Raw genomic sequence first — 23,891 nt, 5'->3', positions numbered from 1 at the left:
GCACACGCCGCGGCCCAGCGGTGAGTCGCCCTCCCCCCCCGGCCCGGCGACACGACACCACGCCTCCTCCACCACCAGGGCTTCCCCCCCCCCCCCCCCCCCCGCCAGGGGTTTTGAACACTTTTTTTTCTCTTTCGCTTAGTCATAACTTAGTCATTTTGTTGTTGTTGTCATAACGTGGAGACGTGAGTTCAGACCGTCATGGTGCTTCACATACATAGACCGCACTTACAAACGCATACAAAAACTGTCAATACATGAGGGTATGTCTAGGGTTTAACCACTGCAGCTACATGTGAGGGGGGGGTATTGGACGGCCTGGGCGAACGTAATTTAGCGTCCAGGCGCAGTATTTCCAAGCCGCAGCTCGGCTGTGGTTCGAGCCGTCTCGGTGAGAGGGTGTGTAACGAGTGTGTGTGTGTGTGTGTGTGTGTGTGTGTCCCGCGCTAGCCATGCGCTACGAGACCCCCCAGCAGGTGCAGTTTGTGGACAAGCTGTCGGACGTGGTGATTGGTCAGCTGCCCAACTTCTGGAAGCTGTGGATCTCCTACGTCAACGGGAGTCTCTTCAGCGAGGTACGACCCAAGAAAAAGGAGCCGGACATGAATAGCAGTTTCACGTTTTGGTCCTTTTTTAATCGAATGCTCTGTGAGACCCGCAAGGACGATGCCCAGTTTCACATTATAAAGTGCGCGTGTGAGTCGGCGAGGGGGTCGATTGTCAAAGCTGTGCGGTCGACTCTTTTGAGGTTTCAGGTCGGCTGAGGGGGGGGGGGGGGGCAGTTCTGTGGGCGTACGTCGTCAGGAAAGGGTGACGCGAATCGAACCGGGGTTTGATTCCGGCGTCCGTTTCTCTTTTCCACAGACCGGCGAGAAGTCGGGCCAGGTGGAGCGATCGAAGAAGAACGCCAGGCAGAAGCAGAGCGACTTCAAAGTACGTCCCGCTCTCAAACGACGTCTCCCGAGCTCGTCGTCGCGGCGTTCGACTGCCATCTAACACAGTGTGTGTGTATGTGCGTGTAGAAAATGATCGAGGAGGTGACCCACAGGCTGGTGAAGCTGGTCCGAGGCGCCCTCCTGCCGGCCACCCTGTCCGAGCTGGACCTCAAGCTGTACGGCGGCTGGGGGAATAAGACGGAGCTCAGCGGGCCCTGGCTCACCCAGGTCATACACACCGTCAGGTACGGACCTGGTGTGTGTGTGGGGGGGGGGGTGCGGTCTGAATGTGTGTGTGTGTGTGTGATTGAGAGGTTGTGGTGAGGGTGTGCGCAAGGCTGTCGTTTTGAATTATGTTCCCCTCCCCCCCCCTCTTTCTCTCCCTCTCTCTCTCCCTCTATCCCTCTCCCTCTCTCTCTCTCTCTCTCTCTCTCTCTCTCTCTCTCTCTCTCTCTCTCTCTCTCTCTCTCTCTCTCTCTCTCTCTCTCCTTCTGTCTCTCTCTCTCTCTTCCCCTCTCTCTCTCTGCCTCTCTCTTACTCTCTCTCTCTCTCTCCTTCTGTCTCTCTCTCTCTCTCCTTCTGTCTCTCTCTCTCTCTTCCCCTCTCTCTCTCTGCCTCTCTCTTACTCTCTCTCTCTCTCCTTCTGTCTCTCCTGCTCTCTCTCTCTCTCTCTCTCTCAGGATAAGCCACGAGGCGCTCTCTGCTCTCGAGATCCCCAACGACCTGCTGCAGGTGATCCAGGACATCCTGCTGGACCTGCGCGTGCACTGCCTCCTGGTCACTCTGCACCAGGCCGGAGAAGGTGAGCCAAACCGAGGGGGGGGTCACACGGCGAGACGTCCTGGCTACCCCCGCAGCCAGGAGAGCGAAAGAGAGAGAGAGCGGTCTGAGCCTGCTCCTGACAGTTCCCGGGGTGAAGAGGTTTCTTTTTGTTGTTGTGGCGAACTTCGGGTCATTCAGACCGGGGCTTTGTCTCGTTATCGACTCGAGCGTCGCCCACAAGCCGAAGTCTCGACGAGCGTCGCAGTTCATATCTGGAGGTGCTGTGGTTTCCCACGGTCGCAGCGCTCTTTGTGTGTGCGCTTCTTTGGGTGTTGCACATCAACTGCTAACTTCCTGTTAGCCTGTCACTTGTCAATGCCATTGAATTTAGTTGATGTTCAGTACATGCATGCAGTATTAGCAATGTATACAGTGTACATCGAGGCGAAACAACCTTTTTCTTTTGCGAGTGCAACATAACGCAAAGATTTTGTTTTTGCGTTTTTGTATCAGTGATCCCCATTGGTCAAGTGACTTGATGTGTGTTTGTGTGTCCTTAGATGTCAGAAGGCTAGCCGAGAAGGAAAACTGGGTCGTGGACAACGAAGGAATCACCAGCCTCGTAAGAACCCACACCAGACACGAAACCAGACCCTTTAAAGCGCCAGCCGATCTCCACGGAGACCGATCGGTCATCCCTGTTCCTCACCTTTTGCCTCCCGTGTGTTTGGCTCTGCGTGGTTCAGCCGGCGCAGTTTGAACAGTGCATGGTCCAGATGCTGCAGTCCCTCCGGGAGCCCATGGAGACCAGGCCGGGAGAGATCAACGTGAGGGGCCCGCTCTCCGTACCCAGCACTCCCTGTGTGTCCGCGCTGACAGTGCAGTTGCTGCCTGGGTCTTTCCTGTTTGTGTTGTCTGCCACTGTCTCAGTTTGTGTGTGTGTGTGTTCGTGTGTGTGTGTGTGTATGTTGTCCCCGTGTGTGTCCCCATGTGTGCGTGTATCCATCCATGTGTGTGTGTGTGTGTGTGTCCGTGTGTGTGTATCCATGTGTGTGTGTGTGTGTCTGCAGGTGCTTCAGCTGGAGCAGGCTCAGGACCAGACGACAGAGCTCTGCGTGAGCATCATGAAGGTAAACACACACACACACACAGTGCCCTAGGCGCCAGGCCGGGGGGGGCCGACGCACGTCCGTCGGCGCTCCGCGGTCGGAGCTGCCGCGGCGCTCACGCCGTGTCTCGCTGACGCCCGTCCCTCTTTCCAAGGTGTTCATCAGCTGCGTGGAAGAGCTGAGCACCAAGACCGACGCGGACATGGACACAGCCCAGTGAGTGGACCGAAAAAGTGTGCGCGTGTGTGTGTGTGTGTGCACGTGGAACGACTGGTTCAACTCAATCCTCGGTGTGAATACCTGCCCACCCGCCGCCATCTAAGAGCTCGCTTTTCGGCGCCGGTTCGAGCGTGGGTTCGTAAAAGGCGGCGGCGGTGGCGTTCGCGAGTCAGAGGTGCTGAGTTCGAATCCCGGCGTGGGCGATATCGGGAGGGAGACGCGCACTGACACGACGACGACGACGCCACGCGGCGCCAATCCGCCGACGGAACGGAAAGGTTGTGTGTTTTAACCGACGCTGTCGGTGTGTTTCCCCCCAGTATGGCGGTGGACCTGGCCTCCCCCGACCTATTTGGTGGCGTTCAGGAGGACTTCCACCCCTCACAGGTGAGTTCCAATAACCCTCCACACACACAAACACACACACACACACACGTATGACTCGGACGACAATATTTTTGAGATTGCCACCATCCTCCCCCCCACCCACGCACGCACGCACACACACACGCAAACAAACAGACGCACACAAAAACACAAGGGCATGCCATTCACCGGCAAACCACCGTCTATCTGACTGTTTCCTGGTTGTGGACAGGAAGCAGACGCATCCTCATTTCCTGTAAAAAGCCGAGAGAGACGAGACCGAAAGGGGCTGAGGGTGGTGGCGACTGTGGTGAGGAGAGGGGGAGGAAGGAAGGAGGAGAGCTTAAGGTGCTTCTGGTAAAGGGAAAGGGAGCAGGGCGCAGACGGGGGTTCCCCCCCCCCGAGCTTGCGGTCTTCGGCGGGGGGTAGACAGCCAGGCGATATCCAGGGCAGCCGCTGCAGAGTTCAGACTCGAGGGCTGCCCCTCTGCCGGGTCTGGCAGATGACGAGACGGGGGCGGCTGGGTACAGAGCGGACACTTGCCCTCGTTCTCTCGCTGTCAACGCCGGCGTCCAGGAACCGAGCCAGCCCCGAGGGGTCAGCAGGGTTTCGATCGAGGCTTCGCCGATCGGCACGGAACTGTGCGTGGACGGCGACGTCGAAATCCCAGTCCCCCCTCACCTTCGTCCGTGTGTCTTTGTGCGTGTGCGTGTGTGTGTGTGTGCAGGAGCAGCGTTTACTGATCATCCTCAGTAACTGCCAGTACCTGGAGAAGCACACCTTCCTCAACTTGGCGGAACACTTTGAGAAGCACGGCTTCACCGGGACAGACAAGATCACGCGGGTCAGTATGGCGGGTAGACACTCAACACAGCTGGCCATGCTCGTTTGTCCATGACAGAAAAACGGCCTTGTCGGGGGAGGTTCTGGGAGGGGGGGGGGGGGGGGGGGAGCTTGGACTGGGGGGGGGGGGGGGGGGGGGAGCTTGGACTGGGGGGGGGGGGAACAAGCTTGGACTCCCTAGTGGCCCCTGTAAAAAAAAAAAATTAGAGTCTGAATAATTGTAAACATGGTCTTTTGCCTGTTAATGCCTGCAATGCTGTGGAGACAAACATTATGACAACAAGTATGTTGAAATGGTCTAGAACCTCCGTCAGAGCTTGTTTGAGTAAAAGTTCTTGACGTTCAGACCTGAGAAGATTATGGCAGGCATAGAAAATGTCTTCAAACCGTGTAGAAATAGTAGGGTGTATAGTAGGGGTAAGACAGACTGCAGTTCGAAAAGAAGGATAACACTTATCAAAAGAAAAATCTTCTGGGACTTTCCAAAGTTGACATGCTGTAAACATGTTCCGAAGTGATCAACAAACAATGCTGGCATTTGTGTCAATACGGCAGAGATGAAACTCTGGATGTGCCAGACCAAACAACACACTGTAAGCATGTTCTGCCCGTTAACAAATCGTCTACAAATGTCTTTTAAGCATAAAATTGCCTTTTACTCACACACTCACACTCAGTGTTCTACATACTGCTCACACTACTTACTGTAACAAGTGACTTGAATCCACTGGGTGCTTTGATTGAGTCGAGAATGAATCATCGCACAAGCACACTTCTGAGGACCAAATGACTGTCAAAAGGGCAAAGGACAAGGTTTTCACTCTCTCCGCCTCTCGAGCCCTCCCATTCACACACACACACTCGTTCAGATGTCAACACACACCAACTTTGCCTCCGTTCTGCTGACTAACCTCTGATTCATTCAGGGACAGTTTTCGGTTGGCCCTTTCCAGTAAAGTCAATGAGCTTGGGCTGGGTTTTCAAGAAGAGCGGCTTTCGAGCCGTGCTCGCCGTTGGCTCAGAGCCAGTTGGGCGTGTTTGGTTTTGCCCCCCCCCCCCCTCACTGTGCCCCCCCCCCGTCCATCTCTGCGTCGCCAGGTGAGCGTGAACGGCGTGCGAGAGCTGGACTCGCGGCTCTTCGAGGCGTACATCGAGCGCAAGGCCGACCCCATCGTGGGGTCCCTGGAGCCGGGCATCTATGCCGGGTACTTCGACTGGAGGGACTGCCTTCCACCCACAGGTAACCTCCTCCCTCCCCCCCCCCCCCCCACACACACACGCACCCTCCCTTCCCCCCTCTCCTCCCCCCCCCCCCCGTCTCGTCCCAAACTGTAAACCCCCCGTCCACACTAACGGGGGACCTGTACATCCAGACACACACGCTCTGTACCTCGCGCAGGTGCATCATGGGTAGGATGACGAAATCCTCGGGCTAGTTCCGAGGCCGGAGGAGAAACCGGGGACTACTGACCCCCCCCTCTCCACGGCCCCCACCCGCAACAACCACAGAAACTTACCCCCAAAAGTACTGTAACCAGCAACCCCCCCCCCCCCCCCCCCCCCGGCCCACTCCATAACCTTCCTGTTGCAGCTCACAGGAGCGGGGGGGAGGGGGGGGGGGCATATCGAGACACCTGTGTTCTACATGACTACACTGTGGTTTAGGTATCTCGTGTGTCGAGTGAATATCAAACAAGTTACATGTTTGAAGTGTTACAGTAAGCAGGCGTGTGATCATCTTCAACCCTCACAGGCAGGCTCGCTCAGAACTTTCTTTTTTGAATGTCACCCCGGCGATGATTTCCCAAGTTTGCGTGTCTACGGTTCTTCTCATCGGCCCGTCCACCGTTCTCTCTGTCGCCCAGTCATGAGGCGTGGGTGGGGAGGCTGCTGGCTCTCTCTCTGTCTCTCACACACACTTTCACACACTTGCTGTGGTATAAAAAAAAAACAACAAAAAAAAAGTAGTGAAGGCTTTTTGGCTCTCGCGGCTAGGTGCCTGCGCATGTCGAACTGACATGTTTGCCTGTAGCGCTGTCGAACAGCCGAAGGCTATGCACAGGGTGCTTTACTTTGAGAGCGTCTCTGTAACCTTTAACCTGTTTGTCTCAATATGAACGAATGGGTTGTCGCAGTCACTTGGACGATATATCATTCTGGCCTGTGGTGTGTGTGTGTGTGTGTGTGTGTGTGTGTGTGTGTGTGTGTGTGTGTGTGTGTGTGTGTGTGTGTGTGTGTGTGTGTGTGTGTGTGTGTGTGTGTGTGTGTGTGCGTGCGTGCGTGTGCCTGTACACGGAAGTGCCCTTAACCCAGGTGAAACTTGTGTGTGGTTTATTTTTCAACAGGATGTTATGCATAAGGCGCAGAGCGTGTGTGTGTGTGTGTGTGTGGCACATTCATTTTAAGGAAGGCCAGGAAGATGAGGTTTTCAGGCCTGTGGCCTTTGAGAGAAGCATCCATTCCTGATAGTGAAAGAGGAACATTTGTACCATTTAACCACTACACTGAGTAAATAGGATCTGAGACTTTCACTGGCTAAGACTTTGTGTGTGTGTGTGTGTGTGTGGGTGTGTGTGGGTGCAAGCCATCGCCAGCGAAAGCCGAGAAATCTGACTTTCACTGATTTGGCTTCTTTTGTTCCGTCTCGCTGTGACACTTCAACTTGGGGAATATGTCACATGTCAGCCATCAGAGCTCAGAGGCGTCAAGTCTGTCAGAGGCCTTCTCTAGAACGTTCCCTCCTTCTCTCCCCCCGCCTGTCTTTCTGTCCCTCTTTCGCTCCCTCCCTCTCTCTCTCCCCCTCTTTCACTCCCTCTCTCTCTCCCTCTCTCTCCCTCTCTCTCCTCTCTCTCTCCTCTCTCTCTCTCTCTCTCTCTCTCTCCCTCTCTCTCTCTCTCTCTCTCTCTCTCTCTCCTCCTCTCCTGTTGGCTGTCCCTGACGTGTTTCCAGAGGATGACATCAGTCTTGTTCCTCCCCCAGGTGTGAGGAACTATCTGAAGGAGGCGTTGGTGAACATCATCACCGTCCACGCCGAGGTAGGCGCTGCGCCGATCTCGACCCAGCCCGGGGTGGCCTTGTCTGCACCGGCGACACCCCTCCCCCACCCCCCCCCCACCCCCAGTTCTCCGTACTCACGCTCTCTCCGTTTCTCTCTCCGTTTCTCTCTGTCTGTCGTTATCTCTCCGTTTCTCCGTGTCTCTGTTTCTCTCTCCGTTTCTCTCTTTCTGCTTCCATCCCTGTTTCCGTCTCTCTGTTACTCTCTATCTCTCTGTGTCTCTCTTTTTCTATCTGTACTTCTCTCTCTCTGTGTTTCGCCCTATCTCTCTACTTCTCTCTCTCTCTCTCTCTCTCTCTCTCTCTGTTTCGCCCTACCTCTGTTTCTCTCTATATCTCTGTTTTTCTCTGTCTCTGTTTTTCTCTGTCTCTCTCTCTCTGTCTCTCTGTATCTCTCTCTCTCTGTCTCTCAGGTGTTCACAGTGTCTAAGGAGCTCGTTCCTCGGGCCCTGTCCCACCTCGTCGAGGCAGTGGCTGAGGAGATGAGTCGGCTTATGCAGTGCGTGTCATCCTTCAGCAAGAATGGGGCGTTGCAGGTACACACACACACACACACACACACACACACGCCCAATACACACACACGCAGTGCATACACAGACTTACACACGAAGCAGTTTGCAACTCAATTGTAGGATTAGTAATCTCAAGACTTTCATAGGGATTTACCCTACAGATAACAAAGTCTCTCGCTCTCTCTAACACACACACACACATCAGGCCCGTCTGGAACTGTGTGCCCTGAGAGATGCCGTCGGCTCCTACCTGACTTCTGAGAGCAAGTAAGATTCACACCATCTCTCTTTGTCTTTCTCACACACATGCACACACACATGCACACACCATAAATCTTGCCCCCCCCCCTCCAATTCTGATCCCACATCTACCTGATCCAACAGCGGTGCAGAGCGGAAGTGAAACCAGTCTGGTTCAGCATTTGTCACTTTTCCTGTGTGTCCTGTGTGTGTGCCGTGTCCTATGTGCGCGCGCGTGTGTGTGCGCCGTGTACGCAACGTGTTGTTTGGTCTCTCCTCAGTGCGAGCTTCAAGCAGGCTGTGGAGGCTCTCCCGCAGCTCCAGAGCGGCGCGGATAAGAAGTGAGTGTGCACACGTCTCTCTCTCTCTCTCTCTCTCTCTCTCTCTCTCTCTCTCTCTCTCTCTCTCTCTCTCTCTGGTTCACACTGCAAGCCGGTAGAACGTTCGCCCTGAGGAAAGCCAACGTGGCACTGACACGCTCACTGGCCTCCCCCCCTCTTCACTTGGCCCGCCTCGGCTTCCCCTCCCTCCCGACCCTCCCGACCCTCTCTGCCTCTCCTCCTCCTCCCCTCTCCATCCCTCGCTCTCCCCCCTCCCTTCTCCGTCCCTCTCCCCGCCCCTCCGTCCCTCTCCGCTCTGCCTCTCCCCCTCCGATTCTCTCCCTCGATCCCTCTCCTCTCCGCCTCCCCTCTCTCCTCCCCCTCCATTGCTCTTTGCCCTCCCTCTGTCCCTCTCCTCCCCTGCCTCTCTCCCTCCCCCCCTCTCCTCCCCTGCCTCTCTCCCTCCCCCCTCTCCTCCCCTGCCTCTCTCCCTCCCCCCCTCTCCTCCCCTGCCTCTCTCCCTCCCCCCCTCTCCTCCCCTGCCTCTCTCCCTCCCCCCCTCTCCTCCCCTGCCTCTCTCCCTCCCCCCCTCTCCTCTCCTCCCCTGCCTCTCTCCCTCCCCCGCCTCCCTCCCCCCCTCTCCTCCCCTGCCTCTCTCCCTCCCCCCCTCTCCTCCCCTGCCTCTCTCCCCTCCCCCCTCCCCTGCCTCCCTCCCCCCCTCTCCTCCCCTGCCTCTCTCCCTCCCCCCCTCCCCTGCAACCCTCCCCCCCTCCCCTCCCCTGCCTCTCTCTCCTCCCAGGTTGCTGGAGGAGCTTCTGAACAAGTTCAAGAGCAGCATGCACCTGCAGCTCACCTGCTTCCACCCATCGTGCGTCCAGCCCGTCAAGAGATGAGCCCCCCCCGGTCCCGTCCACTCCACGCGGGCCTCACGGTCGCTTCCCCCCCCCCGTCCACTCGCCGTCTGTGCGATATCTTATCAACTTGTCCATCTCAATCTGAAGCGGTGTACTGGATGTGTTCTGTTTTAGTCACTACTCTGTATTAAGAGTTGGTTGCGGTTTTATTCCGGGTATGACGCCGCACATCCTAATGCCACTTGGTCGTGTGTCAGTGTTCGAGTTTGGGGGATTTTACAAATGATTTCGCTGAATTACATTGTTCTTTTTTTTTGGGCTTGTTTTTGCTTGTTTTGTTATTCTGACCTCCAAATAAAAGAGCCATTCGCACATTTAGGGATTTTTTGTGTGTGCGTCTGGTGTGTCAAACTGTTCTGTCATGGTTCTGCCTTCTGGCACCCGTCCAGTTCCACGGAAACAGAGGGGACCAGGCTGCAAAGCAGAGTAGAATTGTGCCTCTAAAGTCTCTATACTATGGCACTTGCTCTAGGTATAGTCATTTTCCTATCAGAACTCACCTATCAGCTCTTTGGGAATGACTGGTCACTGTGTGTTGAAATGACTCTTGTGTCAAATGACTTGCCCCTTTCACTGTTTCTCATGTCTTCTGGTTGGCTTAGGATCTACACTTTCTTTTTCATTCACAATCTTTTACATTTACGTTTAGTCATTTGGCAGAAGCTTTTTTCCAACGCGACTTACAAGGAAGTGCAAAAGGAGCATAGGTCAATGATCATAAACAACTAGAGAGCACCAAAACAATGTGGGCAGCCAAAACATGAAGCATACATTGTGAAAAGCAAATAAGAGCCCATGGGTAGAACCAGAAGAGCATGTAGTGAAACAAGTTGCAATTAAACAACATGATCCTCGAAAGTGCCCAGAGTGTACCTGGAGGAAAGCAAGCAACGAATAATATAATTCACAGCGAGTACAAGTAGCTGAATCAGTTACAACTAAGCAACAAGTACAACAAGTCCCTCAATAAGTGTCATTGAAATCCTGGAGGAAATAAACTAACATCTGATCCAACAAATCTTTCGTAAGTACCGTTGTACTCCCGGAACAAGTGCGTCTTTAGACGTTTTTTGAAGGTGGGGAGACAGTCGGTGTCTCTGATGGAGGTGGGGAGATGATTCCACCATTGGGGGGCCAGACAGGAGAAGAGATTGGGTTGGGAGTGGGCGCTCTTGAGAGGTGGGGCCACAAGACGTTTGTCAGAAGAAGATCGAAGGTGGCAGGTTGGGGTGTAAAGCTGGACGAGAGACTGGATGTAGACCGGATGCAGCATTTAGAGCTGTGTTTGATATGCATGTACTTAGCAGCAACTGTAGACACCTTCAGGTTGGAATTTTGTGTGTGTGTGTGTTTGTTAGACCTGGGTTGAATACTACTTTAAGTATTAAAATACCTTTTCAGTAGGCACTGTAGTTGTCCTTGTATAAGGAATCGTAAAATGAGTTAATTTTTGTTTTTAGCAGTCACACATTGTATTTGTTTCGCATAATGGAATGAAGAAAGCTAATTTGACCAATTGCCATTTTACCTGACAGTACGGTGGGGCACTAAAATCAAATACATCTGGATTCAGCTGGTTGTTCAGTTTAGTATTACAACTTCTCGTTCTCATCTTATTCTGTTGAGTCTATCAGTTTATTGAATTATACAGGTGTGTACAGGTTTTTAAATTTGTTGCACAAATTTCAATTCTGAAAATGAGGTACAGTAATAGGACCGTATGGGAGACTAAGCAAGCTTACTGCAAATGTATATTTTGAAATATCCTAAAATAAGTATATTGTGCTTTAATACTTAAATATTGCATCAAGATAGTGGAAATCTTAAAATACTATCTGAATAATTAAAACATTTTTGTACAAAATTCATCCAAATACAAAAATAGTTAAACCAGTTTAGTGACTGGTTATTCAAATGCATACTTTTCAAATACCCAACAATCAAGCAATGGATATTTACAAATTCAGTAAACTTAAATAAATATATTACGTAAATAAACACGTGATTATTATTAAAATGCGTTACTGACCCAAATCTGGTGTGTGTGGTCTAGTGTAGTCTAAGTGATACTTTGACAGTTCCGACAGTTTGATACTCCATCCTAAGACAGTTGGGCTGTGCTAAGGTGTGGCTAGGCAGGGTGGGGTCGGGCGTCGCTGCTGCGCACCCCAGACAGGGCAGGGTAAGATGGTGTGAGGCACGAGTTAGACCACGAGAGGAGTGGTTTTTCCCGGGGTCCTTACCCAAACCGTAGATCGGTTATGCGGTTATACGTGAAAGCAGACAGCAAATCTGATAGTGGGTTCTGTGTTGCGTCTCTGTGGTTGTCAGTCAGACAAGCCTGGAGACATACGTAGTCCAACCCTCGAGCCTCGTGAGCAAGACTGGAGAGAGACTCTGGCTGTGAGGTTGTTAGGAGCACTTTGGAGGTCAAAAACAAAGAATTGAGAACACCGCTCGTCATATTGATCCCCTGCTGCACGTATTGTGACTGATGATGGGGGTGTTAACACTGTCAGTTAGGGAGGAATTACCAAAACATAGAAACTCCTCAAAATAAGTTTGGCTTGCTTAAAAAAAGAGAGAAAAGATCTCCACAGACTTCTTATGCACACCGGCAAAGACTATGCTAGAGGGACCAGGGTTGTTTTGATTCTGCCCGTTCTAAACTTAGCTCTGCGCACGCCCACAGATTCGTACTCAATGGCAGGTTCAAAGGCTGAGGTTTCATCCGTCCTCCTCCAGCTCGGTGTTTACTGTCACAGAGGGGATGGAGGGGAGTTCCTCACCTGTCTTCTGTTCCGCTGGAGAAGCCCCGGCAAGGCAAATATGTCGGCTTTTATCTGGGTCAATACTAACTGTTCCTCTGTGCCCGTTCTGGGTGAAGTGAAGCCGTTCTCTGTAAGAAGGGTTACGCTACAGGTGAGATGATGAACCTGGTGTGGGTTGCAGAGGTGTATGACTGAGAGCCTGAAATGAGACTATTTTGAGCTGTTTTCGACAAGTCTGTGCTGCCGTCCTGTGTGTGTGCTGAGGGGCGAAGAGGCACTGGGAAGATCTGTCCAAAAACGATGACATTCTTTTAAATGACACAGAAACAAGGGATTAGTAAGCGTCATAACTCGTCGTAAAGGGGATAACATGATGTTACTTTCTTGTAAATAACCAGAGTAGAAATCGTGCCATTTGGGGGTTTTCTCGACTTTTCCGTGGAAGTGGAAAGGTAGTCGAGCATGTGCACCCATCAGGACGACACTCTCTGGCTTTGAGGCGGAACGAGTGGCCAACCTCTTCCGGTTCCTCCTCCCCTCATGATGTCATCACATTGTTTATAACAACGGCATGGATGCGATTAACCATCATTCATTTCCTGTGCACACACACACACACACACATCCTACTGACAAAATAGGATGTGCGTCTTTCACACAGCCAAGCACACAGACACATCTGTCAGACACGGCATGAGAAAGCTATTGTGTCAAACAAAACATATCTTTATTCGACTGAAATTATCATTTACAGTATTTAAATTACAGTATTGTTATTTTACTTAAATTACAAAACATAGCATTGGTCAGTGCATATGGGCAGAGCTTATCTAAGGTATGGTATCTCAGTAACTGTGTAATCCAGCCACATTCTGCCACTGGATAGTTTTGGCTTCTATAAACTTTGTATTCATTTTTTCATGAACAATGCTAATTATAAAACTCAGAATAATACTACTTATAGACTAAATGCTCTATTAAAACAACAATATCTTGAAGGACAAGTATTTGTAAAAAATAGTGAATTACAAAAAACTAGAAATCTTTCTACAGCAGTCCTAGAGTAAAAACCTATTTTATTGGTCTCCAATATACGTATCTAGCCTACTATACAATCACTAGAGCTGTCTGTTCCATTCTTGTCGGTGAATGTCACCAGTCAGTACTGACACCCCTGAGAATAAAATAAAGTTGAATCCAAAGTCACTTTTAAGTCAACCACACACACACAAAGTTCAGTTTGTGACCACATTTCAGAGTTCAGCCGAGTTCAGTCTTGAGCCCAGTTGGTCCAGCCTAGTTGGGACTACCCCCCCCCTTCTCCCCACCCACGCGAGCCGACACCAAAGTCCGCCACCTTGGGCTCAGTCCTGCAGAGCGCCGCTGTGATGGTGTGCTGTGATGACCCGCTGGAAGGCCTCTGTCGGGGCCGCGCCGCTCTCAGTGAACCCCTGGAGGTCGTAGGCACGGACGTGGTGATGACCCCCGGCGTAGTAACGCAGCTGCCTGGCAAACATGGGCTCCACCTGCAGCGGCGGAAGGGAACAGGGGGGGTTAGCTTCTAGAGGGGGGCGTCCCAGTCAGGGATGAGAGGGGTGGGGGGGGATAGTTGCCGGGTGCGAGACGGGGGTGCTGTTTACCTGGACTGTGAGGGTCCGTCTCTGGGTCTGGGGGTCCAGACACTCGTCTCCGAAGCTGAGCAGCACCTGGAAGCGAGGCAGGGGCCGACCGTGGAGGTTGTAACTCTGGAGCTCTGGAGGGGGTGGGGAGAGGTCAGGTTAGGTTAAGTCAGGTTAGGCTAGGCTAGGTTAGGTTAGGTCAGGTTAAGTCTGGTTTGATTAGTTCAGGTTTGGTTAGGTTTGGTTCAATTCGATTAGGCAGAGACCCCCCAAGTTGACACGACAAAGGGATGAGGGGGACAGAGCTGGGATGTTCAATTATTAATGTCTTAGGGGATTCTTCTGAACTGTTGTGACTTCCTAGACAGTGCGACTGGAAAGTCCAAGATATCTTTGATGCAAATCATATACACCACATCTGTGAGCAAGGTGGGAGGAACTGAAGAAGTCACATGACTGTGTGTCACAGCCACCCGTGGGGGGCCAACCGAAACCCCCCGAAAAACAGTATTCTGTTCTCCATTTCTGGAAGGTAGCCTACTGCTGGGAGACCAATCGTGGATTCGTCACCCTGTGAGTGTGTCCAGCCCACCTGTGAGGTAGTCCTGTGTGTTGAGCAGTTTGCAGGTGTGTTCTCTTTCCAGCTTGTTGGGTTTGTCTCCGTACGGCGAGGGCCCCCCCTCCCAGAACACTTGTTCCGGGCACAGCCGGCAGGCGTACAGCCCATCCGGGGTCATCCACAGCAGCACCCCCCTCTCCAGGGCAGCCGGGGGGCTCGGCGGGCAGTCGTCTCCCCTCCTCTGGGCCGACAGGCTGTCCAGGGGCAGGAGCACCAGCTCAGGAGCCCCGGGGGGGGAGTAGGGCTTCTCGTCGGGGGAGCAGGGGGTGATGTGGCAGCCTGAGGGGCTGGAGGTGGTCACCTCCCTCACCAGGGAGTCGCAGTAGAACACGGACACGTGCAGGCGGAAATCTGGGGAGGGGAATGGAGTCAGTACGGCACGCGTGTGTGCGTGTGCGTGTGCGTGTGTGTGTGTGTGTGCATACCTGAGAGTGTTTCGGCTGTCCTGATACCCCCATCTGGAGCAAATGGAGAGGTCTGGTCAGTGGCACTATAGGAGTAGAAAGACCCTGTGAACTGGTAACCTGTACAAAAACACACACACGAAAACACTCTTTCAAACTGGGCAGCGATCCACATATTTAGTTGTATGCCAGTCCCGCATACTAGAAATACACACGTCCTTTAACCCTTGTGTTATCTTCGGGTCATTCTGACCCATCAGTCATTGTGACCCACCGTCGTATTACGACAAATTTACCGCATACAAAGACAAAGTGAAGCATTTTCTTTTAACAGCTAGGCTGTCTCAGACCCCCCACATTGCGATGGTTAAAAGAAAATTATTTTAATTTGTTTTTGTATTGGGTAAAATTGGGTAAACACAACGATGGTTCGTTATGAACCTTTGGGTCATGTGACCCGAAGGCAGCACGAGGGCTATGACACACGGGCATTGACATTCAGTACCGTTGTCCATGGCTGAACCCTGCCAGGGCAGGCTGCGAGGAGGGTGGGGGCACTGGGCGTAGGGGAGGTCTGGTAGAGAGGCCTGTTCCGGAAGGTACTCCCTCCAGTGACTCCGCTCGGCTGGGGTCATGTAGCCCGGCGGCAACTATGGGCAAAGGTTTGGACGTGTTGAGAAAGTTGTTTGCATCGACTGAAGGCAAGACATGGTTCAGGGGCTTGGAAGAGGAAGCAGTACTGAGACTGAAGTCATGTGACACACTCTGCATCGCTAGTCATTCTGAGTGTGTGTGCGTGCATGCGTGTGAAGTTGTGGGGGGGAGGGGGTTTGCAGATGGATGGATCTTAACAAGTCTCGATCTCTTCAAGAGAACGTTTCGCTCTCTGTGCCTCACGCAAACACACACACACACACACATATTGTGAATCTTTCAGTGTGAGTCAGTCACCTGAGGCTGTATGGCAGGGTAGGAGGGGTACATAGGGTAACTCATAGGACTCAAAGGGCTGCCACTCTGGTCCTGCCTGGGTCCTGTGAACAAGACAATGAAATGTTGTGGTCACACACCTAGCTTACACAAGTGCAGGCCTCCTTTAATAGTTCATTACAAACTATCGATACGATACAATGTGATACAACAACTCCTAAAAGCTGGTAAGGAACTCATTTTCATATGTTCCACCACAGTGAATGTTTCTATTTTGTAGAGAAGTCACTGGGCCCTATCAAACCCACTGGCCCATTCAGAAAAGTGACACTGGTGTCTTCTGATAGGGCAGCATGAGCATCGAGTTGGTTAAGATGCAGCCTATTTTGTAGATTCAAAACACCAGAAACGTTCCCTGAAACCTAGACTCTTCAGAACGTGTAAGATAGTTTAATTGGTTCGTTTGTGTTGTGTCATGTGTGTGTCTACATATACGTATACATATGGCACTTACTTTTCTTGGCGCCCTCTGGAATGATGCGGTAAACTTTGTACGGATCAGAGATGTCCAGCTGGCTGCGGTGCACGAGCTCTTCAAAGTCGTTACTCTTGTTGAGCGCGCAACGCAGCCTTGTCTTCCAAGTCGGTGGGTCCGGCTTGTCTATACCCTCTCGATACTTGCCCTTGAATAGCGCCCAAGCCTGCGTGGATAGTGTAGGAACTACTGATTTAACACAAGAAGCTGTTTCCCGGCGTTGTTGCACATGAAGTGAAGGCAAGCCATGTGCGTTCTGGTGCGCCGTAGCCTACCTTGAAGAGTGCGGCATCCTCGTCCCGGTTGTAATCCTGCTTGCCTGCGTGCTTCCACGGTATCCTGAAGATGGACTTTTCGTCGTTCTCCCAGACTAGCCCAGGATATTTCCCGCAGTCCACCTGCTCTATGAGCCACTGCCGGAGCTTCCCGTTCCCGCTGCTCACCGACAACCCGTAATCAGCTTCAGGGTTCATATCCAGACGCGCCGCAGGTAGCCACAGCACCGTAAGCAGTCAAAAACTGCTCATGGATCGACAACAAGAACGAGAATTAATGTTGTGCCTATATATGCATAACTTTAGATTTGTTTTTGCGTATGCCTATTTGTCAAATAGCACCCAGGATAACATTCGTATATGGTTAGGATATAACTGGTCGTTTTGCCTAAACAAATTGTTGAATGATTGCTCCATATATTTGATTATAACATGATGGTTTCCCATTCACCGATCACTCGTTTTCTGCAGTTGCTTAGCCTACTTACTTGCACGAACTTACCTCTGAAACTCGAAACCTCTTTGAGTTTTGAAATCAATCAGTCTCGAAAGATCATCAATGCAACGGCAACACTATAAATTATATTCATATGGGCGGAGCTCTTGGAGGAAAGGATGCTTGTACCTGCCCCGTTCTCTGAAGCTTATCTGCGAGGGCCTCCCGTAAACATGCGGGGAAACCCTTAACAAGCGTCATTCACCAAGACACCCGCACAGTTGGAAAGTGGATCATCAATGAGAAGAAACAAAGAAAAACAATTCTTAGAAATGATTTCGCCGAGCCTGGTTTGTTAATAGTAGCTTATTTGCTACTATATATTTCATAATAGAATTGAATAGTACCCGAACAAATTATCTCGCATAACAGGCTACACAGGCCAATCTTCACACTCCCTGTCACTTGTATGAATTTCAACAAGTTATTGTGAACCGTTGGGACGCCTCCGTGTGTCTAAATTGTGTGTTTAACGTAGAAGTTAAACAAAATATAAGACAGTTCTAAGAGCCTATGCAAAGACCACTTCGTAGACATAGATAAATAACCTATATGCATAGGCTACTTTGCATAGCCTAAACTTCAACAAGAAAAACTATTCTTACAAATGATGTCGCCGCCGAGCCTGATAATTACATTTTAATTGCTACTACTTTAATTTCCCCATCATAGAATATAATTGGGCCCCAATTCATATTAGGTTTCTCGTATAGCAGCTAAACAGTCTCATGTCTGACACTGTCACTTGTATGAATTCAAACAAATTATTGTGCACTGTTGGGTCACATTCGTGTATTTGCAGGTTAAACAGCCTATATGGCAGTTTAACAACCTCTAGGCCTATGCACACTTCTCCCATATTTTAAGAACCTATATCCATATGTCATATACATCAAGCAGACACAGCACCATAAATTGTGAAGAATATGTATTTAAAATAGGTATAAACCAATGAAATAATTTCATCCTCATGTCAGTTTTATCTGGGCTGTTATTAGTGAATAACTCGCCCGTCTTTATGTGAGGATTGCATGTAGCCATTGGCGGCACAGCTTTAAGAAATCAACTTTAATGACACGGGAACAAGACACAGACACACAGAGATGGAGTGTGTGATACGAGTAGACATTAAATGGATCCAATCTCGAGTGTGTTTGCGTCTGTATGTATTCTAGTAGTTCAGTTCCAGGGCTTTGAGCATGGCTGCTCTTGCATGTTGCAGTGGCAGTTGGTGGAAAGAAAAGAGTGTGTCAAAAAGGACCCAGATCTCACATGGGGGGATCGCTGAGAAATCCCCCCCAGGGCCAAGTTCAAACATATGACCCAAAAAGTATTATTTTATGTCAGGTGGGCAGTCCAGGGAAGAGGGGGTTAAAGGAAGGTAGAAGCAGCACAGATACTGCAATGGTGAAAGGAAGTTGTACACCTACGCGGGGAAAGAGATTGTTTCAAGAAGTCACCAGCTTTCCAACCTTTTCACGAAACAGTCCCCCATCTCCTCACATTCTCACATAGCTCTCCAAGAGCTCCGGGAGAGGAAGGGTTTTTTGGGTTGTTGGACAAAATCAAAGTTTGTTGAACAACCACAGTCAAGCCACAGTGATTGGCTGTCGATGTCGATGATTTGTGGAGGGACTGGCCTCGGGGGAATTAGGCGGGCTCATGTGCTGCCGGTGCCCAATGGTGCGACACGGTCGATGGTCAGGAAGTCACTGGGGCCCTGAGGCTTCTGGGACAACAGGGTTGTGATGTGCTCCTCATCACTGAAGGGGCTCTCTTCATACCTGTCTTTGAGCCATGCCCGGTACTGGAAGGAATGAGAAAGAAAGACGATTGTTTTCGACTCAAAAGACAAACAAGCAAGAGCAAACGAGTGGGGCGGGGGGGGGGAGAGTACACAGCCGAGAAAAAGAGGATTGGAGAAAAAACAAAACAGGGACATACCTCGGAGAGATGAAAGTTCTCAAATTCCTCGAGCTGGCGCAGGAAGCCCAGGTTGGGTCCGGCGCATGGCCTCGCCACCCTCACCGCCGCCAGTGACTCCACCCACCCCCTTCCTGTCACCGTCATGACGTAGGCCACCACTAGAGTCACGCTACGGGACACGCCTGCCACACTGGAGAAAGGACGGGCTATCAATGTTCATCCATCACCAGTGGTATTACGCTTGTCATTACAACAACAGCAAAAACGTATGTATCAATATCGGTCTAAGATTACATTTACATTTAGTCATTTAGCAGACGCTCTTATCAGAGCGACTAACAGTAAGTACAGGGACATTCTCCCCGAGGCAAGTAGGGTGAAGTGCCTTGCCCAAGGACACAACGTCATTTTTGCACGGCCGGGAATCGAACCAACAACCTTCTGATTAATAGCCCGACTCCCTAACCACTCAGCCATCTGACCCCCCTCAGATGATAGATAGAGGAATGCCCTCACTGGGTAGAGTGGGTAGAACATAGGTTTATATCATGTTAGGTCTTTACTCAGGGACCCAGAGGAGAGACAGACCTTTGGAATTGGAGGATGTGCTTCACTCACCAGTGAACCAGGCAACCTTTTCCCTTCAGGCGAGACTCGTGGATGAACCCGATGCTCTCTTTGAAGAAAGGAATCCTGCAAACACACATGCATGGGAATAGATTTCTATTTTCAAACTGTTGAGTGGTTCGAACAGTTTTGTCATGCAAGAGTCATGGCATTTCTAAGTGGTATTCGCACTCACACATACAAATTGGGCATTTTGGAATATGGTGTGTGAAATTGTGTGATCGACTGTGTTAAATTCTGTGAGAACATCATGATACCTTTAAATGATACATTCACTCACGTAGTTTGCATCTATGCACATATGACAGCACCTATGATAGCATCTATGATAATGAGATTATTCTGATTGTAACATTCTATTCTGTGTCCAGAGCAGTATGTTGTAGCTACTATTCATGTGACATGACTTACTCGCTATACTATTATACACACATACAGATACAAATCCAGAATCTTCCACACACACACACTCACAGATTTTGTTTGGAGCGGTCAGCAGCAGGAATGCAAAGATATGTAAAGTCCTGTTGAAACAAAGGTTTCGTCAGAATTGTTTCGAAAGATTTCATTTATATACAGATTTCATTTACACATCGACTATTCAGCGCGGATAGCGGATATGAGACTTTTGGCAGAGTATTTTCACTCAGGTCATTCTTCACGGTGAATGTACCACCCCACCTAGCCCATCTGGTACCACACAACCTGCTTTACAACAGAGCCACATGACACTGCAATTTCTCCAGCTGGTGTGTGTGTGTGTGTGTGTGTGTGTTTCATATGCACCTGACAGCTGATGATGCTAGGGGCCTACAGCCCCAGTAGACATAAAACCACCTTTGTCTCGTTATGACTGCACCCACCTCGCAAAAGCCCCAATCGTCCCTCAGGGACAGACAGAGACAGAGACACTCCGAACAAGATATCTACAGGGTGGCCTCAAAAACTCAAACAGGTGAATGGATCGAATTCATTTATTTTGGAAAGGCAAGACTAGTGAAGGATTTATATTTCGCATTTGGACGTATTTGGACGCATTTGGTCGTATTTGGTCGTATTAGGCATAATTACAATGAGGTAACCGCCAGCATTGTTGTAATGCTGACTAATACCCCATCCCCCCCCCTCCCTGTCCTAAACTTCACTCTCAACTTCCAAGTAATTGGTCCGTCTATGCAAATAGACCGTCCATCTGGCCATCCGTGCAAAGGATGTAGAATAGACCTGAGTCAGATCGAAGAAGAAACGTATAGGCATGGATGCGCTTGCTTAGGTGACAATGCAAAAAGAGCCAAACCTTCTCTTTGCGGCTACAACAAAGTCTTCAGGGTCGAGACACAGTTTTGGCTACTGAAATCCCAGTGACAGACTGGTATACAGTAACTGAGATTGCAGACAGAGAAAGCAAACAGGTTTTTACTCCAGTTTTCAGATCGGCTTTCAGTGAGAAAAGATGAAAGTTGTAAGAGAGAGAGAGAGAGAGAGAGAGAGAGAGAGAGAGCTCTGGCTATGTAATAGTAAGTGTGCCATGTCGAAGGTTAAGAAATGTCCCTGATAAAGTCATGGGCTTTATGCAGATTATAGTGACAGAGAGAGACATTTAACAGGAGGGATGTGTGTGTTTGTTTCATTACGGTCCGTGTCGTGTGCCATCGAAAGCTTTGTGAAAGAGTTGCTGTCGAAAACGTTGTAAAAGAGACTTTACTGAACCCCCCCATTTCTTTTCCTTTCTATCTTGGTCTCGTTTGAGCTTTGCTCCATCTCTTGGTCTCCTTCCACACACACAAACCCACATTCGCTGCTTCTCACGCTCCGTACACAAATTGGAACATCTAAAAGTAGCTCCAAACCCGAAAACCAAGAAAACACTTTTCTAATGGAGTTGCACTTTCATGTCATTATGAATATGAGACCTCAGTCTTGTATTCAGGTGGATGCTATGTACAGCAGACATACGATGTGGCAATATATGTTCAACCATTGCTACAAGCTCCACGTAACAAATATTTTTAACCAGAATTTTTTTCCATTGAGCAGTATTGTCTGTTGTGTTCGGACAACTACAACTTCAGTTACAGAGCTAGGTGGAACCCCAATGTCTTGTGAACGATACTAGAACTGTACTACTTTCCATGTAACATTGAAAAGAAAGTTCAACTTTCACAACAATTTCAGTTTTGTATTTCAGAAGCCTGGTTGTATGTAAACAGAGCTTGCATTCATGCAACCAAGACAGCCACACAAATAAAAGTAAATAACCTGTACCTTACCTAATAATACACCTAAGTTGATTATTTATTATATATATTCTCGTATAACCTTATGGATAGTATGACAACTGTGATCAAGGGTAAGTCAGAAGCTTATCTATGTTGGAACACATAATTCAAGGTCAGTTCCAAAAGGTTCAGATGGAGGCTTAGTGTTGTCTCCGTAAAGGTCATACTGGAGTGAGCTCTCCTGCAGTAACTAACTGAAACGATCTCACCGACTGCACAGACTACACTGCAACAGTGGGTGAAGCCAAGAACTTAGACTCAGGCTTCGATGAGAGGTCACCCTTGCTTCGATAATGACAGACTGGCGACGACTCTCACCTCCAGGATGGGCGCAGCCGTGTCGTGGATGGACAGGATGTGGGTGATGTTGTGTTGCTTCAGCAGCTCCCTGTCTCTCGCATCTGAGGGCAGAAAAGACCGGAAACATCATCTACAGGCCAACCAACTGATAGCCGTAGCCCCATGTGCCCCTGTTCTAAATCTGGAGTTTTCTTCTCGACAACAAGCAGCCCTCATCAGACCTCTCCAAGCAAATAAGGCCTTGAAAAACAGGCTGCTCTTATTTTGAACTGAAAGAAAAACCGGAAAACCATGTGTTTCTAAAAGGGTCCAACACCTTTGCCCAAAAGCAAGAAACAGTAAATGTTCTAATCAAATTTTAGTCTTTAAAAGGAAGCCAAACATTCTCTACTTAACACAGATGTGCCCTGAGATTTTTTTCTTCTTTTCGAACAGTGCTTGTGTGCCTGATAAACATTGTGTGCTTTTCACTTACCCTGCCTGACAAGGCCCAAGGTCAAACCATCATTGTATGACAACTCTTTTTTTTTTACACAAAGATATGGCATTCTTGGTTGAGGAATTTTATATGATGAATCCAAATTAAGCATGTGGAACTTTTACAACCTTGTAACTAACTGTGCATTGGGATGCATTGTAAAAGAGAAAACAGTCAGCAAACTGAGTACTGAATCAATGTTCCTGAAAATCAAAAGGCATATATCTGTCACTGATGAAATTGAATATCTATGTACTGGGTTGGTTAAGTGGTTATCCATCTGAGGTGCTAATGTCCTGTTTAGGCTGCAGACAGAAAACGGGCTCTCAGCCCAGTGTATTAGACACCAACTCAACTCTGGAAGCTCATGTAAGGTTTCTGTTAAAACATCAACACTGTGGATATGTATACGCAATGCTGTAGCATACCATCAAACAGATACAAGATGGATGCATTCATGGAAGTGGCAAAGAGCTGCGTAGTCTAAACAATTTGAGATTGGCATTAATACATGCTATTAAAACACCCATACACAGTTGTCACTGTGGAAGTTTCTGGAAAGATTTCAAAAGCCATGTAAGGGGACACCCTCATGAAGGGACAGCCCGAACAACCACTGGGATCAGTGATCCTGTGTTGTTCTTCAAGCCACTTAAGACACACGTACAAACTATGTACGAAAAGAGCATTAATAACTACAATCGTTTGTCAAGCAGTGACCTTGTGAGGCGTATTATGGGATGACTCTATTGAAACTTTGTTCAGTGCAGCATTTCACCACATGCTCTATGAAGTGGGGAACTGAAACATGCATCTCAGTTTTTATATGTCCCTGATAAATTAGATCTCTTGGCAAAAGGACAAAACGATAAACATTACCTTTGAAGTTTCCTAGATAGAGTTCTGGCAGAACCTAACATGCACAGAAAATGACAGATTTGAGTTTTTTCTGTTGGTATCTTCAGAAATAATTCATCATCGCACACATAGTAAAATGACATTTCCGGTTGTTGTTCTACCTTATTCATTCCATTCCCCATGTCCACAGAAAAGGTCTTATAGCTCGCGCATTGAATACATGCAGGACCTAAATGTGACCTCTATTGGTTTGGATTGTAAAGTACATGAAAAGAAAAGAGGAAATGATTTCTTCCACACCGCTCCAGTAATGGTGTCTCCTGTCAGCGTCCCTCAACCAGATATCTAGCTGGCTGTTGCGTCTTGGCACGTCGTTTTCTAGTCACAGTTCCCCTTCTGAGCCTGATATCCAACTTTTCAGCGACCGTGAACGTAATTTTAAAAAAGTCCCGTTAGGTTGTGGTCTATGCCCGACTGGAGGGTGATTAGGTGGCGGG

At 49.5% G+C, this 23,891-nt stretch overlaps 3 protein-coding genes across 3 annotated transcripts in view; 1 reads left to right on the top strand and 2 right to left on the bottom strand.

The window, feature by feature from the left end:
* The window catches only part of exoc2 (exocyst complex component 2), a 36,900-nt gene extending 27,301 nt beyond the window's left edge, over window positions 1-9,599 (top strand). The window contains exons 12-28 of the mRNA XM_062452417.1: window positions 1-20; window positions 451-575; window positions 865-933; window positions 1,023-1,180; window positions 1,616-1,737; window positions 2,258-2,319; window positions 2,444-2,524; window positions 2,768-2,827; window positions 2,961-3,022; window positions 3,346-3,412; window positions 4,119-4,235; window positions 5,333-5,474; window positions 7,214-7,269; window positions 7,702-7,824; window positions 8,009-8,070; window positions 8,325-8,384; window positions 9,163-9,599. The exon at window positions 1-20 is cut by the window's left edge and continues 100 nt beyond it. Coding sequence (XP_062308401.1) covers window positions 1-20; window positions 451-575; window positions 865-933; window positions 1,023-1,180; window positions 1,616-1,737; window positions 2,258-2,319; window positions 2,444-2,524; window positions 2,768-2,827; window positions 2,961-3,022; window positions 3,346-3,412; window positions 4,119-4,235; window positions 5,333-5,474; window positions 7,214-7,269; window positions 7,702-7,824; window positions 8,009-8,070; window positions 8,325-8,384; window positions 9,163-9,256 — 1,480 coding nt within the window. The 3' untranslated portion in view covers window positions 9,257-9,599. The remainder of the gene's footprint in view (window positions 21-450; window positions 576-864; window positions 934-1,022; window positions 1,181-1,615; window positions 1,738-2,257; window positions 2,320-2,443; window positions 2,525-2,767; window positions 2,828-2,960; window positions 3,023-3,345; window positions 3,413-4,118; window positions 4,236-5,332; window positions 5,475-7,213; window positions 7,270-7,701; window positions 7,825-8,008; window positions 8,071-8,324; window positions 8,385-9,162) is intronic.
* A 3,154-nt stretch (window positions 9,600-12,753) lies between these two features.
* Window positions 12,754-17,083, bottom strand: LOC134012814 (interferon regulatory factor 4-like). The gene is made up of 9 exons (XM_062452418.1): window positions 16,933-17,083; window positions 16,431-16,674; window positions 16,135-16,321; window positions 15,642-15,724; window positions 15,196-15,340; window positions 14,712-14,810; window positions 14,260-14,637; window positions 13,689-13,801; window positions 12,754-13,574 (listed from the first exon to the last, which is right to left on the bottom strand). Exons 2-9 carry the CDS (start codon window positions 16,626-16,628, stop codon window positions 13,413-13,415), a joined length of 1,365 nt encoding a protein of 454 aa, XP_062308402.1. The 5' UTR covers window positions 16,629-16,674; window positions 16,933-17,083; the 3' UTR covers window positions 12,754-13,412.
* Window positions 17,084-17,979: 896 nt separating this feature from the next.
* LOC134012950 (dual specificity protein phosphatase 22-B-like) lies at window positions 17,980-23,891 on the bottom strand. Its single transcript, XM_062452641.1, has 7 exons — window positions 23,556-23,891; window positions 23,416-23,449; window positions 22,077-22,159; window positions 19,954-20,003; window positions 19,471-19,545; window positions 18,871-19,042; window positions 17,980-18,733 (listed from the first exon to the last, which is right to left on the bottom strand). The coding sequence occupies exons 1-7, from the start codon at window positions 23,574-23,576 to the stop codon at window positions 18,587-18,589; spliced, it is 582 nt and encodes a 193-aa protein (XP_062308625.1). The 5' UTR covers window positions 23,577-23,891; the 3' UTR covers window positions 17,980-18,586.

Source organism: Osmerus eperlanus, chromosome 26 (assembly GCF_963692335.1).
Source record: "Osmerus eperlanus chromosome 26, fOsmEpe2.1, whole genome shotgun sequence".
In the NCBI taxonomy this organism is placed as follows: Eukaryota; Metazoa; Chordata; class Actinopteri; order Osmeriformes; family Osmeridae; genus Osmerus; species Osmerus eperlanus.
The sequence above is the reverse complement of the archived record's forward strand: the minus strand, read 5'-3'. Positions and strand labels throughout refer to the sequence as shown.

Excerpts from the sequence above, each read along its gene's own strand:
- LOC134012814 (XM_062452418.1), bottom strand. The coding sequence starts at position 16,628 with ATGAACCCTGAAGCTGATTACGGGTTGTCGGTGAGCAGCGGGAACGGG. Across the intron at positions 16,322-16,430 it reads AGGATGCCGCACTCTTCAAG|GCTTGGGCGCTATTCAAGGG; the intron begins GTAGGCTACGGC and ends CTATCCACGCAG. Across the intron at positions 14,811-15,195 it reads GGGTTCAGCCATGGACAACG|GTTACCAGTTCACAGGGTCT; the intron begins GTACTGAATGTC and ends GTTTTTGTACAG.
- LOC134012950 (XM_062452641.1), bottom strand. The coding sequence starts at position 23,576 with ATGGGGAATGGAATGAATAAG. Across the intron at positions 19,546-19,953 it reads GACCGCTCCAAACAAAATCT|GATTCCTTTCTTCAAAGAGA; the intron begins GTGAGTGTGTGT and ends GTGTGTTTGCAG. Across the intron at positions 19,043-19,470 it reads AAAGGTTGCCTGGTTCACTG|TGTGGCAGGCGTGTCCCGTA; the intron begins GTGAGTGAAGCA and ends TCCTTTCTCCAG.